Source organism: Eptesicus fuscus, chromosome 11, assembly GCF_027574615.1.
Source record: "Eptesicus fuscus isolate TK198812 chromosome 11, DD_ASM_mEF_20220401, whole genome shotgun sequence".
Lineage (NCBI taxonomy): Eukaryota > Metazoa > Chordata > Mammalia > Chiroptera > Vespertilionidae > Eptesicus > Eptesicus fuscus.
This window is the reverse complement of record NC_072483.1, coordinates 87,600,273-87,617,009: the sequence shown is the minus strand read 5'-3', so window position 1 is coordinate 87,617,009 and position 16,737 is coordinate 87,600,273. Positions and strand designations below refer to the sequence as shown.

General features: G+C 50.3%; 1 protein-coding gene across 1 annotated transcript in view; it reads right to left on the bottom strand.

Moving 5' to 3' along the window:
- The window catches only part of ANKRD44 (ankyrin repeat domain 44), a 142,342-nt gene that overhangs the window by 101,301 nt on the left and 24,304 nt on the right, over nucleotides 1–16,737 (bottom strand). Inside the window, exons 2-3 of the mRNA XM_028153178.2 lie at nucleotides 14,515–14,593; nucleotides 4,251–4,321 (exon numbers count right to left, since the gene is read on the bottom strand). Of these exons, the coding sequence (XP_028008979.2) occupies nucleotides 4,251–4,321; nucleotides 14,515–14,593 (150 nt within the window). The remainder of the gene's footprint in view (nucleotides 1–4,250; nucleotides 4,322–14,514; nucleotides 14,594–16,737) is intronic.

The window sequence follows — 16,737 nt, the reverse complement described above, 5'->3', positions numbered from 1 at the left end:
GGGGCCCCTGACCAGCGTCTGGCTTACACCTTCGAAATTAGAAAGGGGAAAGGTTTGAGTTCATCGATCGGATGGGGAAAGAAGTGGGTTAGGGTCTCTAACAAATCCCTTCCCGTTGGCCATCAGCCAATCCCCAGGGGAGTGCCAATCTCACCACATGGGTCTTTCCGACCCACACCTACTTTTACAGCTCAAGGACGTCCAGAACAGCCATCACTTTTATTTCTCCACTTTTATAAGATGTCTTAACCTTGCCCTTCTGCTTATGTAACGAACTGCCTGGTTTTCATCTGACTTGACAAGAAAGGGTGCTATCAAGAAACAGTATGAAAGGAGACTTCTTACTGAATTTCCAAAAATTAACGTTTTAGAAATGAAAACGCAAGTAGCCTAAAATGATTACGGAATTGAATTAAATATAGGATATTAGAAGGGGTCTGACCCCTTCATTTGATTGGCGGCTTCATTTTTAAGGGCGATGGGCTGTCGGCCTGGCTGACTTAAGGGCTCAGGTAGTGTCTACCAGGCCAGCGCTTACCTTACCCAGCAGACAGTATCAGCCAAACGCCCTGGCCTCAAGAACTTGAACATTAATTCTCCTTAGGTATAGACATTATTATGAAGTTTTGGCCTGCCAGGCTGGCCTCATGCACTTCATAGAAATTTAATGTAATATTTTGGTTAAAATATTTTATTTCAGAGAAGGAGGGAGAGAGAGAGAGAGAGAGAGAGAGAGAGAGAGAGAGAGAGAGAGAGAGAGAGAGAGAGAGAGAGAGAGAGATTGCCCCACTTGGGGATCGAACTGTCACTTGGGTATGTACCCTGACCAGGAATCAAACCCACCACCTTTTGGTGTTAAAAGGACAACACTCCAACCAACCGAGCCACACCTGCTGGGGCTAAAACAAGGCTTTGATTTAAAACGACAACTTTCTTTTTAAAACTACTTCTCTTCATAAATCTTTAATCTTAGAAGCACTTTATCTTGGCTTGAAGAGGGCACACTTTCATGACTGTCTAGGGCAGTGGTCGGAAAACTCCTTAGTCAACAGAGCCAAATATCAACAGGACAATGATTGAAATTTCTTCTGAGAGCCAAATTTTTTAAACTTAAACTTCTTCTAACGCCACTTCTTCAAAATAGACTCGCCCAGGCCGTGGTATTTTGTGGAAGAGCCACACTCAAGGGGCCAAAGAGCCGCATGTGGCTCTCGAGCCGCAGTGTGCAGACCACGGGTCTAGGGAGTTAATGATTTCTGTAATAAAAAAAAAAAGTCTCTTTTCCTGTATCATTGGCTCTGATGGAAATTTACAAGATAATGTGGGGGAAGGAAAGCGGAACACTTTCTGAGTCAAGAAAAGTTACTTACCTGATCCTTCCCAAACTACCCTGAAGGACCAATTGTTTTGTGTGGGGTTTTTTTAATTATACCTCTTCGAATCCCTCATGAGCCAATACTTTCGTAAAACACAATCAAGAGTCGAATAATAAAATGAAAAAAACAAAGAAGCGAATGATAAACTCAATTACTTCATTGTTACATGTAGGAGGCGTGGCATTCCTCTGTCCCATTGCTCTCAGGCTGTGAATGCTCCCTCTCATCACGGCAAGTGAACCCCAGCTCCGGGCCACACCCCGGCGGCTGGCAGGGGCCTCCTCGCTGCCTGTCCTTCCTGTCTAAGGAGCCAGCCTGGCTGGGGGAGGCAGGGGGGCTCCCCCACATTGCTCCTGGAGGGCGGTCTCACCAGGGGGCAGCCGCCCAGCCCCGCGGGCCTCGCTGGAATCCCCGCCCCAGCAGGCTGTCCTACACGAGACAGACATCAGGACACGGGGCGCTGTCACGGGCGTCACAGGGACAGAACCGGAGTGGCACTTGCGGTCCCTTTATTTCTACTTGCTATGACTTTCTCTTTCTACAGCAGGCCACTCCAACCTGTGACGGGACGCAGCGACACGCACCATGGCCCACGGGACCGAGGAGGAGACACAGGGAGCACCCGTGGGTCCTAAACACCGTGGCCTCTAATATGTGTCCCTCCACTCTCCGGGGTGCACTGCACTTAGGGGGTCATGAAGTCCTCGGGGGAGGAACGGTCGATGCCTCTGGAGTCCTTGCAGGCAGAAGCAACGTGCGATCCCAGGGTGTGAGTTTATACAGTCTCCGTGCTCGTTACAAAGCCTGACAGAGAGGGTGCTCAGTAAATTGGGTCAAATACATATCCTCCTGCAGTCACTAGCAGACTCTCCAAGTAACAGTATTCACAAGGCATGGCCCGGCTGCCCACGGGGCTGCCCACCTCCTGGAGGCACTGACTCCATTACTGACCCCACGGGCCCTCCTCCCCCGCGGCTCTCAGCAACCTCCTGCTCTGTGGCACTTCTAGAAATTGGTGCCCAACCCATTTGTTCAATTAATCGCATAATTCGTCTGAAAGTGCCCATTATTAAACGAGACTCGCTCTCTTATTATTGTAATTATTACTGAGTACAGTTATTCTAAGAACTCGCAGTATAAAGGGGGTTCACTGGAGACGGGGGCGGGGCGGGGGGGGATGTGAAAGGACTCAAAGGGAACTATTCCAGGAGCGCCAGCTTCAAACACTGGGAAGGCCAGGGACTAAGTGCCCCATCTTCAGTCTCAGGTCGCAGACACGGGCATCAGTCTCCTTCTGAAATGCAGCCCCGCGCCCCCCCTCCTGCTCCCTCGAGGCACCCAGGCAGCTCGAATGGGCACCAAGTCTGGGCACGATGCATCCGCATCCTGACTGCAGGCTATGCAATGCCTGCTTTCTTCTCGCTGCGGGCACGACCTATGTCCTCTGTGCGGTCATTGTTTTATCCCCATAAAAATAATGGAAGGAAAGCAATCATATTCTGGTCTCCCACATCATTTTTCCAATTCTCACATCTACCAGCATTTAGCCTGACAATTTTTTTTTAGAGGCAAACATGAGTTTTTACCATCTAAACTATAAAATAGAATGCTTATCTTGCTCAGCTCTGGGAAGGAAGGTTGGGGGGGGGGTGCGGGGGGCAGAGGAGGGGAGAGGGGATGAGGGACTGGGCCTCGCAGGGAGCACACACACTGCCCTGTCAGTGCCAGGTGCGCCTGGAGCACGTCGCCTTCCCCGGGCAGAGGCGCTGCCCTGAGTGGAGCCATCGCCGGTCATCCTGCGAGGTCAGAGCCCCTGTGTCCCTGCATGGCGGCCATCCCCTCTGGCCAGGCTTCGAGGCCCACAGTCACTGGGGTTCCGGCCACCCCGCCCCCACACTGGGCTTCTCTTCTGACCCCTGTACTTCCTCTGGACCAGCTGGCCCATTTGCCATGGTTTCAATGACCATCCTCTCTGCTCCTAAGCTCTAGACCTGTGCAAATAATGGCAATTGAGCCGCCATTTTCTCTTGGATTTCCAGCATTCAGATAAATTCTTTCCTGAGCATCTCCAATGGACCAGCTTGGCACACATCGGGAACATAACGCGGGTCTCTGCCCTCCTGGGCGGACTTTCCAGTGACGGGTTTGCCACACTCAGCTTGTCCAGGCAGAGCTGACTGGCCTCCCACCCCTGCTCCTCTGCCTCTGTCCTCCCGGTTACAGCGTCGCCAGTCACCCACCGGATTCTCTTCCAGCTCAGCTCACAAGGCCCCCCGTCCTGTCCTGGTCCCACGTAGCTCTGCTGTGCCCACTCCCCACTGCTCAGAGGGCACCCACGCTCTGCCACTTCCCCGGCCTCCACTGTCAGCCTCACCTCCACCTCACCCCACACTCCAGCTGCATGCACCCGAGCCCGCCTTCCACTCCCCGCTGTGCCTCTTCTCCTGCAGCATCTTCCTCCTCCACGCAGCCCTCCCTCTGCTCCCGGCCGGCAAGTCCCTGCTCCTCCGCGAAGGACTGGCTCGGCCTGGCTTCTCACCTTGGAAGGCGTCCTCTCTTCAAGCAGTCCTTTGCTTCCTCCTCCGTTCCGTTCTGCTGTCGCACTGACCCGCTTGCCTGTGTGCCTCCCCTCCGGACTGAGAGCTCACTGAAGTCACGGACCATGCAGCCCACCTTGGACGCCCCCGCCCCCATCACCCCCAGCCCTGCGCCTGGCTCGCAGCTGGCACTCAAATCAACAGCGGTTCATTGCTGGTAACCCTCTAGCATGAGAAGCAAAAGCCTTGAGCTCCCCAGTGAGAATCCCGCTTCAGCAGAGAGACTGTCTCTCTTCCTAGGACTGAAGGTGGTAGGTTACATCCAACAGCCACTCACCTCACTCCTGGAGGCCACGGCCCGGTGCAGCGGGGTCAGCCACATGTTGTCCTTGGCATTCACACGCGCTCCTGGAACCAAACAGCACCAGTTAGAGGCATGATGCAGCGGGGGGGGGGGGGGTTAGGTCGGGGGGGTGGTCTCCTGAGGTCACGTCAGATGCTGTATCTTGCGCCCCCACTTGCCCGGTACAATCACCACGCTGCATTTTGTCTGTCCTTGTACGGGTCCCAAGCTTCCTGGCAGCTGCCCAGGAGGAGACCCCCAGGACTGCAGAGGAGCGAGATCAGAACTGAGAATGTCCGAGAACTGGTCAAGACCGGGTGGGAAATCCAGTATCCCAGGGGGTAGGAGACACAGTGGTGAGAAGACAGATTCTCCAGGGCTGTGGACATGTGTGTTCTGAGGAATGAAGGACTTTTCCAGTGTGTGTGTGTGTAGGGCGGGGGGGAGGGGGGGGGTGTTCCCAGATAGAATGTATATTCCTGAATATAAAATATATGATCAGAGAAAGTATTTTCTATTGAGTGATTAAGCATTTTTATCTCCAGGGCACACAACACTCTCTTGGCAAACCGTCAATGACAAGCAGCCTTCCAACGAGTGTGCGCGAGGGGCCACTCAGCTTCCAAACACATCGGGTGAAGCTGAGTTCTTGTTTTTTTTTTTTCTTTATTGATTAAGGTGTTACATATGTGTACTTACCCTCCCATTCCCCCCAATCCCCCCCCACTCATGCCCCCACCGCCCTGGTGTCTGTGTCCATTGGTTAGGCTTATATGCATGCATACAAGTCCTTTGGTTGATCTCTCCCCCTTACCCCCACCCTCCCCTACCTTCCCTCTGAGGTTTGACGGTCTGATCGATGCTTCTCTGTCTCTGGATCTGTTTTTGTTCATCAGTTTATGTTGTTCATTGATGGGATTTTGTCTGGGCTGAGAGGATCAGCAGAAATCTCCTTTATCCAGGAATCCCCATTCTGTCTTTGAGACTAGCCAGGTATTTTGGTGGGAATAAGCCAGCCTCCATGGAGCGCTGGGGCAGACCAACAGAAAGCCTCTGTGGGCTCTGCATGGCTCCCTCCCACTGCGAGGAGACAGGCTCCCTCACTCTGTGGGGGACAGTCAGGCTCACACCAGCCAGAGCCGCTCATACCCAAGCCAGAGCCAGTTCATACCCAAGCCAGAGCCAGCTCACATTCTCTGGAGCCACCTCCATCATGGAGCAGACGCCTCAAATGAATGGCGTCAAGGACAGCAGAATTGGCCCTCCTTCCGTGACACCCTCACAATTCTCACCAGGGCAAGCCCTCCAGGTCTATAGCTGAACTGATAAAACACCCCATCGGCCCGATCTGCGTGGCTTAGTGGTTGAGCTTCAACCTATGAACCAGGAGGTCACGGTTCAATTCCCGGTCAGGGCACGTGCCTAGGTTGTGGGCTCGATCCCCAGTAAGGGGTGTACAGGAGACAGCCAATCAATGATTCTCTCTCATCATTGATCTTTCTCTCTCTCCCTCTCCTTTCCTCTCTGAAATCAATAATAAAAAAAATATATTTTTTAAAGAAAATTATTTTAAAAAAACAAAACACCCCATCTGAGCTTCCTTTTCAGGGGGCTTCAGGGCTTTGATCAGTCTTCTGATCAGAGATGGAAAGTTTTGGTAAAAGGGCTACTAAAGAGGAGGAGCAAGAGAAAATGTCGCTGTCTGCCGATGCAGTAAGATGAGACTATTTTGGCCTTCGGACAAGGAAGGAAGCGGGTGAGGAAGAAGAGTGAGGAGAGGAGGTGGGCGGGGCCTCTGGGACAGGCTGGGACAGGAGGCCAGTGGAAGCAGGGCTGGCTAATCTGTGTGAGGCCAAGGCCAGCTGAAAGCTTAAAAATAGGAGCCTTGTTTTTTTACGTGTGTTTTTTAAAAAGGCACCAGGAGATGATGAGCTAGAAATTTAGTTTAAGATACCAGCTAAAAGGAAATAAGAAATCATAGAACTTACACAATCTTTCTCTCTTTAACTGAAGGATAAATACCATCAACAATATTAATTATAGAAAAGAAGAACATAATAATCCCTAAAACCAAGAGACAGACACTTCTCCTCTCACCCCCACCCTCCTACCCCCCCATCTAATTTCATTGGTTTGAGATGGGGCCAGGCACATGTATACTTTAAAATGTTTTCCAATTATATTTTTATTGATTTCAGAGAGGAAAGGGGGGAGAGGGAGAGAGAGAGAGAGAGATCAATGATGAGAGAGAATCACTGATGGGCTGCCTCTTGCACGCCCACATTGGGGACCAAGCCTGCAACCGTGGCATGTGCCCTGACCAGGAATCTAACTGTGACCTCCTGGTTCAAAGGTCGATGCTCAACCACTGAGCCACACCAGCAGGGTCTGGGGAGCTTTGAAGGTATAGTTTTGGTCCAGCCGGCGTGGCTCAGTGGTGTTTCTAGCTCTCTCTCCCACTTTAAATATCAGGGGGACCACTTTGTAAAGTATATCATTCCTGAGCCACTATGCTGTACAGCTGAAACTAATACAGAATAATATCTACCTAATAAAAGAGTAACATGCTAATTGACCATACCTTCGCAATGCCCACCAGCGAATCAGGAGTGAGTATGCAAATTAACCCAACAAAGCTGGCAGTTTAATTTGCATACGCAGGTGCTGAGAGGCCGGGGGTGGGGCAGGATGCTTGCGTCATCGCCATGGTGACGACGCAGGTGTTCTGCACCACCCCAGCCGCTCCAGGCCTCTGGGCAGCATGGGAAGGCGGAAAGGTGGCTCCAGGCTGGAGCAGAAAGGCTGCTCCGGCCAGAGAGAAGGCAGTGCCAGCAGCCAGGGGAAGGAAGGCCCATTCTTGCACGAATCTTCGTGCATCAGGCCTCTAGCTGAATATAAATTGTAATTGAAAAAATTGAGTTGACTGTTTTGAATGACAAAATTCACTAGTTGCAAAATAAAATCATTCAGGAAGTTGAAAAAAACTGTACTAGGGAGAGGCAAAGGACAGCCACATTAGCATACCACGTCACACCCATCAAGATGGTGAAAATCACAGTCTGATAATGCTACGAGTTAGCAAGAGTGAGGAGCAGCGGGAAGGCTTGCGTACAGAGGGTGGGAGTGCGACTGGTGTAGCCCCTTTGGGGAGCAATTTGGTTCCACCTGGTAACACTGAACAAATGAAGTTGCAGAATAATGCCTACAGCATAATACCAGTCACATACAGTTTTTAAATTTACAAAAGTAATTGTGTATGTTGTTTACAGGTGCACAGGCAGGAAGTAAAAGTAGCTACTGTGGCTAAAGAAACCAGCACTCTCTCGAGTAGGTGCTCTGGGGAGGAGGGTCGGGAGAAGAATGAGTGAGCACAGCCAATGGGCTGCAACTGTGTCTTCAATGTTTTCTTTCCTTTAAGAAAGGATACGATGCAAATATGGCCACTTTGACTTCATAAACCTTGGTGTACGTGGGTATTAATTATATTGTTTTCCACATTTTTCAGTATATTAGAAATATACTATGTTTTTAAGAGAGCTAACACATGTGAAGTTTAATGTTTCTTAATCAAATGGGGGACAGGTGTTAACTTGCTTTTTTTACACTATTTTATTCTTGGTCAGTGGCCCTTGATTAAAAAATGACACATCCGCCCTAGCTGGTTTGGCTCAGTAGATAGAGCATCGACCTGTGGACTGCAGGGTCCTGGGTTTGATTCCTGGTCAAGGGCACATGACAGGGTTGAGGGCTTGGATCCCCAGTGGGAGGCATGCAGGAGGAAGCCGATCAATGACTCTCTCATTGATGTTTCTCTCTCTCTCTCCCTCCCTCCCTCTTCCTCTCTGAAATCAATGAAAAAATATATATATTTTTATTTTTTTATTAAGGTATTATATGTGTACATATCTTACCACTGTCCCCCCCACCCCACTCCCATACATCCCCTCACCGCCCCCCCCACCCCCGCCCCAGAGTTTTGTGTCCATTGGTTATGCTTATATGCCTGCATACAAGTCCTTCGGTTGATCTAATAAAAATACATTTTTTAAAAAGAGGAAGAAGTATATGTTTAAAAAAAAAATGACTCGTCCACTCTTTCCATAGAAAGTGGTCCCGCCACCCAGTGTCCTCCAGGATTTTCCTAAGGCTCAGGCCAGGGGAATAAGGATAATAAATAGCAAGAGGCTGTTGGTAGAACAGTCCGACTGGAAAGGAATTTTCCAGTTGAGGATGTGTTCCCTGCGGGCGGCGTCTTAACGTTTCTCTTGTGCTCTCCTCCCTGCACAGCCGCTGCTGGACCCAAAGGCAGGCGCCAGCTGCGGGGAAGCCCGGCCAGGAAGGCGATGGGGAAGCCACGCCACACGGAAGGGGCGCTCCGTCTCAGGGAATCTTTCGTTGACTCTCCAAATGCCATTCTGGTCTCGCCACTCTGTGACCCTAAGCAGCTCATCCGCCGTAGCTCCGTCACCAGCCAGCCGACCAGGACACTCACGAGGGAGGGCAGGCTGCACGCATGTAGCACATGCCCAGCCCTGCGTCCACCTGCTTTGGCCACCACAGTCAGAATTTTACCTTCAACCTCCTTCTCTTCCTTCTCCCTTTCCCCTCCTTCTCCTCCCCCTCCCTCCCTCCCTCCCTCCCCACCCTCGTGACATGCAACCTGCTTCTGTCCTTGTGTGCGGCATTAGAAGGCTCTATATCATGTTTCTAAAGGAGATAACTTCTGAGTTATAACCATTGAAAATATTGCAAATCTCTTAGAGGGAAAATGGTATCTCGTTGTGGTGCCTTCCTGTTTAACAGTGAGGTTGGGTATCTGCTAATATGCTTGTCTCCTGCCCACTCACCATTCATTCTCCGAGAACACATGAAAACATCTTCAGATGTTTTGCCTGTTCCCCTTATTCTTCTATTATTGTCTGTTCTTATCATTTATAGGCATTTACATTGTGTTGTTATGAGAATTATTATTTATATTTTCTGAAAACTTTCCGTTGCATGTAGATCCAAGAGTGGCTTTTAATATTACAATTCTCTCAAAGAGAAAAATGACCCCGAGCTGGCTGAGCTCATAAAGCAATCCCCCCTCCCCCCACTTGTGTAACACACCCCGGCATTGCTTCCCTGCGCTCCAGGGACTGAGAGCTCATCACAGAGCTGGGACGGGGCTGCTCCCAGTCACTGCTGAGTCCCCTGTCCCTCCACTCGTCCTCCAGGAAAACTCCCCTCCCAGCAACCGAGTTATTATGACAAAGGCTGAGCTATCTGAACGGGGACCGGCAGTATTTCATCAGTGTCCTCCCTGCCTCCAGCTTCCTCGGCCTCTTTCCGGAACACCTCAGCCTTGTTTACAGGTCAGCGGGAGCCGGGAGATGGCTGAGTATTTATAGCTGGTTTTTCTCAAGGAAGCTCCCCGTTACGTACCTGCCCGCCAGGCGCCACGGGGCACCGAGGGCACAGGGTCTGCATGCCACGGGGCACCGAAGGACACGGGGTCTGCATGCCGAATGACTTAAAGGCAGACGCAGTGTACCCAACGACATCTGAAAGCTTACGTTATTATTCTTTAAAGGGTAGGCACTCCTGGTTCTTCAGAAACGAAGACCCCACTCACAGCTGTCAGGCCTGAACCCTGATTGCGAGTTAAGTGTGTGTTTCATCTCACCCCTATTACCACCTGCTTTTATGTTCACAGAGAGCAGGAGTAACGGGCGCTCTGAGCGTCTCTTCCAGAGGCGACATGTCTGTTCTCTTAGCCCTGTCATCTAGGAAAAAGTAGGACGAAGGCAAAAGGTAGATGAGGGACTGAAAGCGCTTAGAGGTCAAAGAGGATAACGGATTCTTAAGGCTGATGCATCCCAAGTTTGGCGTTTACTTATAGAAACAAAAAAAGTATAAACCAAAAATCATATGAAGTATGATTAGAATATAATGAAATCGGCTTGCTATGGGTATTTTTCACGCAGAGACCAAACCTTATTACAGCCCAGGAGCAGCGTCGTTCAAAGCAATGACCTTGGAAGTGCGTGTGATAATCCCATGATGTGGCAACTGCTCAGAGCATCTTCAACGCTCCCCTTGGACTCGCCTCACACCACCGAGGGGGGCAAAACCAGCACTGTCTGGTTTAATCACCTTCACCTCTTGGGGGTGAAAAAAAAAACACACACACAAAACCGAATCCAACCTTAAGGGATGAGTATTTGTTATGCATAAGAGCATCAAAACAATGACCTGCCGTGGCTCGGAGACAATTTGCGTTGGGAGCAGAAATCACATTTTGAAAAATCACAGGAAATCCCTTTACTGGAACACCCCTTGTTGGGTGGCCTACATGCCAACGAACTTACTATTCTGAATTCATACTTACACCTCACACAGCCCATGCTGGAGGGTGAGGGTTCAGTGTTCTTCCTCCAGCCCAGGGCTCTCACCCGTGTGCACCCCAGTTTCTCTACCGCTGCTGCCACTGGGGTCGTGTTCCCAGGCGCTCTGCTTTCTGCACCGCAACCTTGTCCCTTAACTCTCATCCACTCCCTGGTTCACGCTGGTCTCAGGCATGCAGCTCTGGGCAACAGCAAGCTCTTGACCTCTCTCTGACTTGAGCCTGACCAGGCCAGTTCCCAAAGAGAAGCGAGAGTCAGGTGGGGAAGTAAAGCCAGAATCCTGTAACCTCTGGCGGTTACAGGAAGGGGGGTTTTGCAAGGCCTATTCCTCTGTCCGTTCAGGGGCCCCAGGGCTCCATCCGCCTGGCTAATAGGAGACAACGTGGGAAGGGATTAATGGGGTTGGGTTACAGTACACTCTGCACGTGAATACAACAATAGAGAACACAGCTGTAATGGGCTATGCTGGCAAAGCCGAATCATTTGTCCAACATGGGAATCATTAACACCTCACTCGTTATGAAGTTGGAGAAGCGTTTGGGTGGATTCCCTAGAGGGTCAGCTGCCAGATGAAAGCTCAGAGACGAAACTGTCCTGCTCTTACAGTGACAATTCTTTAGGAAAATAATATACAACTGGATACAGGACTTCTAAGAGCAAACCAAAGCCATGTGAATTCCAAGCGTTTACCTAAAGCTTCTACAATTGAGTGAAATTTCTAAAGAACTTTCCCCATGCTCTCTCAGACCCTAAATCTTTCTACTTTGATGGGGGTGAGGAAATTCCGTGGCATGTGCCACCCAAAATTATACTAGAGGTTAGCAGCTCAGAATTCCAAGACAAAGAGGTGCACAGATCAAGATATATTCTCCAGGCTCCACTGAATGGGCCACATTTTAGAGCAGCTGGCCCTAACTGATTTGGCTCAATGGATAGAGCGTCAGCCTAAGGCAGTGATGGGTGACCTTTTGAGCTTGGTGTGTCAAACTTTGCCAAAAAACTGAGCATACCTCGGGTAGTGTGTCACTTTAAGGAAAAAACATTATTTCGCAAATGTTTCATCCTCAGGAGCAGCAACGGTTTCATCCTCGGCATGCGGCCGCCTCAGCGGCCGCGTGTCATCCGAAATGGCTATGCGTGTCAGTGCTGACATGCGTGTCATAGGTTCGCCATCACTGGCCTAAGGACTAAAGAGTCCCGGGTTTGATTCCGGTCAAGGGCTCATGCCTGGGTTGCGGGCTCGATCCCCAGTGTGGGGCATGCAGGAGGCAACTGATCAATAATTCTCTCTCATCACTGATGTTTCTATATCTCTATCCCTCACCCTTCCTCTGAAATCAATGAAAATATATATTTTTTAAAAAGAGCAGGTGGTGGACTCCATGCCACGTGAAGGCGGTGAGGCACCTAAGGAAAACAGAGGGTCAACTTCGGGCTGCAGAATTAAAACCTTCCCTTCCAGGTATGAAAAACAGACAGAAACCAAGGCTGGGGTCTGAGACAAAGTTGTGAATTTGCACATTCATGAACCTAACGTTTTTCTGAGACTCCAAGGTGTCTCTCCACACAACGTTTGGATGGTGAGTACAGCCAGTTGGGACCATTAAGTTTACTTTACACCCCACTGGTTTCCGCCTACAGTTTTCCATGGACCAAGTCTCTATCGCTGGGGCAGCCGGCCAGGTGCGTGCTGGCTCTGAGCCCTGGTCCGTGCCAACACCGAACAACGCGTGTTTGTTTGGCCTACGGCCCTGGAACATCTTAGAACCGTCAGAGGAGGCCTGCTCTCAAGAACACAAGGACGCCACACAGACTCCCGCCAAGCTCCAGGCAACGGTCAGGAGCGCAGGCTGCACAGCGAAGGCACAGAGCATTTGTGTCCGGGAAAGCCCACCTGGAAGGGGACACAACACGAGGAGGGCAGTGACACCTTCCTTGTGTGTCCAGCACAATTGTTGTTCGTTTGTTAATCCTCACCCAAGGATATTTTTCCAATGATTTTTAAGAGAGAGTAGAAGGAAGGCTGAAGGAAGGAGAGAGAGCGAAACATTGATGTGACAGAGACACATCCACTGGTTGCCTCCCACATGTGCCTCGACCAGGGCTGGAGATGAAGCCGGCAACCAAGGTACGTGCCCTTGACCGGAATCGAACCTGCGACCCTTCAGTCCACAGGCCGACGCTCTAACCGCTGAGCCAAACCGGCCAGGGCTCCCAGCACAATTCTTGTTTCCTTCCCACAGTGCCCTCCACATCTGCTTAAACACCTGCATCAGCTCCCGCCCGTGCGTAGCTCGCTTTGGGTTCTACAGTTCCCTTTGCTACTGCAAACAAAGGCCGAGCCTCAGTGCAGGCCTTTGCACAGTCTGTGGGCAGAGGCACTTCCTCCAGGTTTTAATCTCCCCAACAGAAGGCAGGAGGAAAGGCAGCAGGTCTGCACGTGATCCACACCAGGACGCGTGCACGTGCTCAGACTCATTCCCGGGCCTTCTCTGGCAAACGCTCACGGCGGAGAGCACATACTGATTTCAGAAACCTGCTCGGTGGGATGTACCAAGCACACAGGTTTCCAAAAATGAAAGCATTGGTGTTTTTAAACTCAGATAAAATACTTAAAATCCACAGAAAAATAAAGAGAATATCGCAAAGACCAGTGCACATGCAAATCAGATTGAACACATTTGCCGTATTTGCTTCCAATTTTTAGAAAATAGAATACTTTACAGAGTTGTAGTCTCTTTTGCGCCCTTCCCTAAAAACACCCCTCACTCAGCCTGCCTCCTCAGAAGTAAGTAACCATTGTCCAGAAATTAATGTTTCCTTTCCTTGCATGTTTTTATATTTTTACTAGAGGCCTGATGCACGAAGATTCGTACAAGAATAGGCCTTCCTTCCCCTGGCTGCCAGCATCAGTTTCCCTCCGGCACCCAGGATCTGGGCTGCTTCTCTCCTGCCACTGCCAGGCATCCGGGACCCGGACTGCTTTGCTCCAGCCGCCACTGCCACCCACCGGGGGCGGACTCCGAGCCACACCGTGGCCGCTTGGAGCACCCCCTCACCCCTGGTGTGTGTCCGCTGGGGCTGGGGGCGGCACGCAGTACCCTCCCGCCCATCTGTGTGCACAGCTCCTCCTGAGTGGTCGTGATACAGCCTCCTCCTGAGCCGGTCGTGATGCCCAGCTAATTTGCATATTACCGCTTTATATATATATATAGATTACACGGCCATAGTCATAGGTCCATAAACAGAACAAAGCATTGTTTTGCAGTGCAATTCAGATCTATGTACACACACACACACACATTTGTGTCTGTTCATATAGACGCTAAGGAACCAGTTGGCTTGTTTGTTCTTTTATAAAGACATCCAAATACGCTGGATTCCCCTACCATGCTGGGCTTGATAGATAGTCAGGAATCCGATTTTCACACCACACATATGTTTTGCTGGAGACGTCATTTTTCCATAAGAACAACTTCTTGTGCCCTAGCCGATTTGGCTCAGTGGATAGAGTGTTGGCCTATGGACTGAAGGGTTCTGGTTTCAATTCTGGTCAAGGGCACATGCCCAGGTTTCAGGCTCGATCCCCATGAGGGGGGCGTGCAGGAGGCAGCCAATCAATGATTCTCTCTCATCACTGATGCTTCTATCTCTCTCTCCTTCTCCCTGCCTCTCTGAAATCAATAAAAATACATATTTTTTAAAAAGAACAACTTCTTGCACTTTTTACACACTTACCAACAAAATCGCTAATCGAATACACTTCCATGAGCCCCATAAAGAAACTGTGTTTGCGTTCCTTAGCGTGGTCACTGTAATAAGCGGGTCGCTGACAGTTATCTGCAGTGACTGCACACACAGCTGGCATTTACCTGAAAGAATCAGGAGCTCGATGATCTCGGCATCTCCCAGGAATGCGGCCACGTGCAGTGGAGTGCGCTTCTCCGAGTCCTGAAACCAGGGCAACAGTAAGCAAGTCAGTGCGGCTGCAGAGGCCGTTGGGAGACACAGCAGGACAACGCACTCTCTGAGGCTCACGCTTGGGAGGGAGCGAAGGCCAAGCACCTACTCAGGCGAGTTCCGCTTACACATTTCCCTCAGCACCTCCCCCAGTCGCATGCACGCGAGATCCCATTTTCTGAGTCTGTGTCCTGTTGGCCTCGCTCTCCTGCTAGGGCAGGTCAGCTCCGGTTAAGGATGGCCCATCATGCACTAGATGATGGAACTGCATTTATTTTTAAGCCTTCAGTAATGGCTACAAAACACAAATCTGAACCATTCTACCTACCTGAACTGCACAGCTCAAAGCTTTCAATGATTTGTTTTCTTTCTGGAATTTTTCACAAGGACATTGAACATAAGAACGGTCATTTTCTCCTTTCTATCTCCATTAACTGTGGCCTACACACTTCCCATTCATGTAATACGTATTGAATGCCTACTATGTGCCAGGAACCAATGTGTGGGGACAGAAGGGGGACTGTGAAAGGCCCAGTCCCTGCCTTCATGGAACTTACCTTTAAGTGGGAGGCCAACAATAGTCATGAACACAGTGAGATCATTTCAGATGGTGATAACAAAATTACAACAGGGTGGTGGGACCAAGTAACTGGGCAGATGGGAATAAAATTCCTTGGAGTGCTCAGGTAAGGCCTTTCTGAGGATGCTGGCAGTGAGGGCTAAGTAGACCCTGTTAATTCTGTTTTATAGATGAGAAACTGTGGCTCAAATGAATGACGAAATTTCCTCAAGACCCCATAAGTGCATAGCAGAGCCAAGCTGAGCTCTTCCCCACTCTGCGTCCTTGGCAAGGCCTTTAACATACTGTGCTCAGAGGCAGTACAATAACATGCAGGGGGGAAATTGCTTCCCCATCTGTACATCGGAGATAGTAATGCCTACCTTAGGGAACTGATAAGAGAATTCCAGGTAACGCAAATCAACAAAACTCAGGCAGCACGAGGCTTGGCCATGCACAGCCAGTGCGCCGTCAGAGCCATCGGTGCCATCAGCACAGACACTCCTGTGACACCTTCCCGCCAGGCCTGAGAACTCTCAGGACCAAGACCAGGTCTCACGCCCACTTATCCCTAGAGCAGCAGCAAACTAGGTGTTCAGCAGAAACTGGCCAAACCGACTGGTCTGCGTGCATGGTCTCCCCGCAAACATCCAGCCACCGCGCCATAACAGTGGTAGCCAAAGTCTCAGTGATGGCGAACCTATGACACGCGTGTCAGCACTGACACGCGTAGCCATTTCTGATGACACGCGGCCGCATGCCGAGGATGAAACATTTGCTGCCCCTGAGGATGAAACATTTGCGACTAGAGTCTTGGAGTTAGTTTTTTCCTCAAAGTGACACACTACCCGAGTTATGCTCAGTTTTTTGGCGAAGTCTGACACACCAAGCTCTAAAGGTTGCCCATCACTGGTCTAGATACTGCCTTTGAGGTTTCGCCTAAAACTAGCCTGTGTTTTCATGGATTCATGATTAATCTCAATCATCCTTCCTGTGATGACCTGATGATACAAGCCACCTCACAACCCTGCATTAGGCCAAGGAGACTATTCCATTTTCTGACAGCTCAGCCCCCTGCTTTTCCAGACTTGTGCTTTTAGGCACTTCCTGACTCACTAACCCCTAAAACAGGTGGCAGGCAGGGGACACAGCAAGAGCTGATCTCCAAGCAGTCTGTTTGTTAGGAGGTCTGGTAAATAGGCTTTATGAAGGGATGGACTAACTTTTAAGTAGGTAAAAAGAGGAGTCTGGCCAGGCCAGTGTGGCTCAGTGGGTTAGAGCGTCATCCTGTGCCCCGGAAGGTTCGATTCCCAGTCCGATTCCCAGGTTCAATTCCCAGTCAGGACATGTACCTGGGTTGCAGGTTCGATCCCCAGCACCGGCCGGGACACATGCAGGAGGCAACCAATTGGTGTTTCTCTCTGTCTCTCTCTTCTTCCTCCCTTCCTCCCTAAAATCAAGGGGAGGGGGGGGGGAATATCCTCAGTGAGGATAAAAGAAAAAGAGGAGTGTGCATTAGCTGGGAATGTATGTTGTTGGCGTATGCTGCAAGTAATTACTACAGATAAGTGGAAAT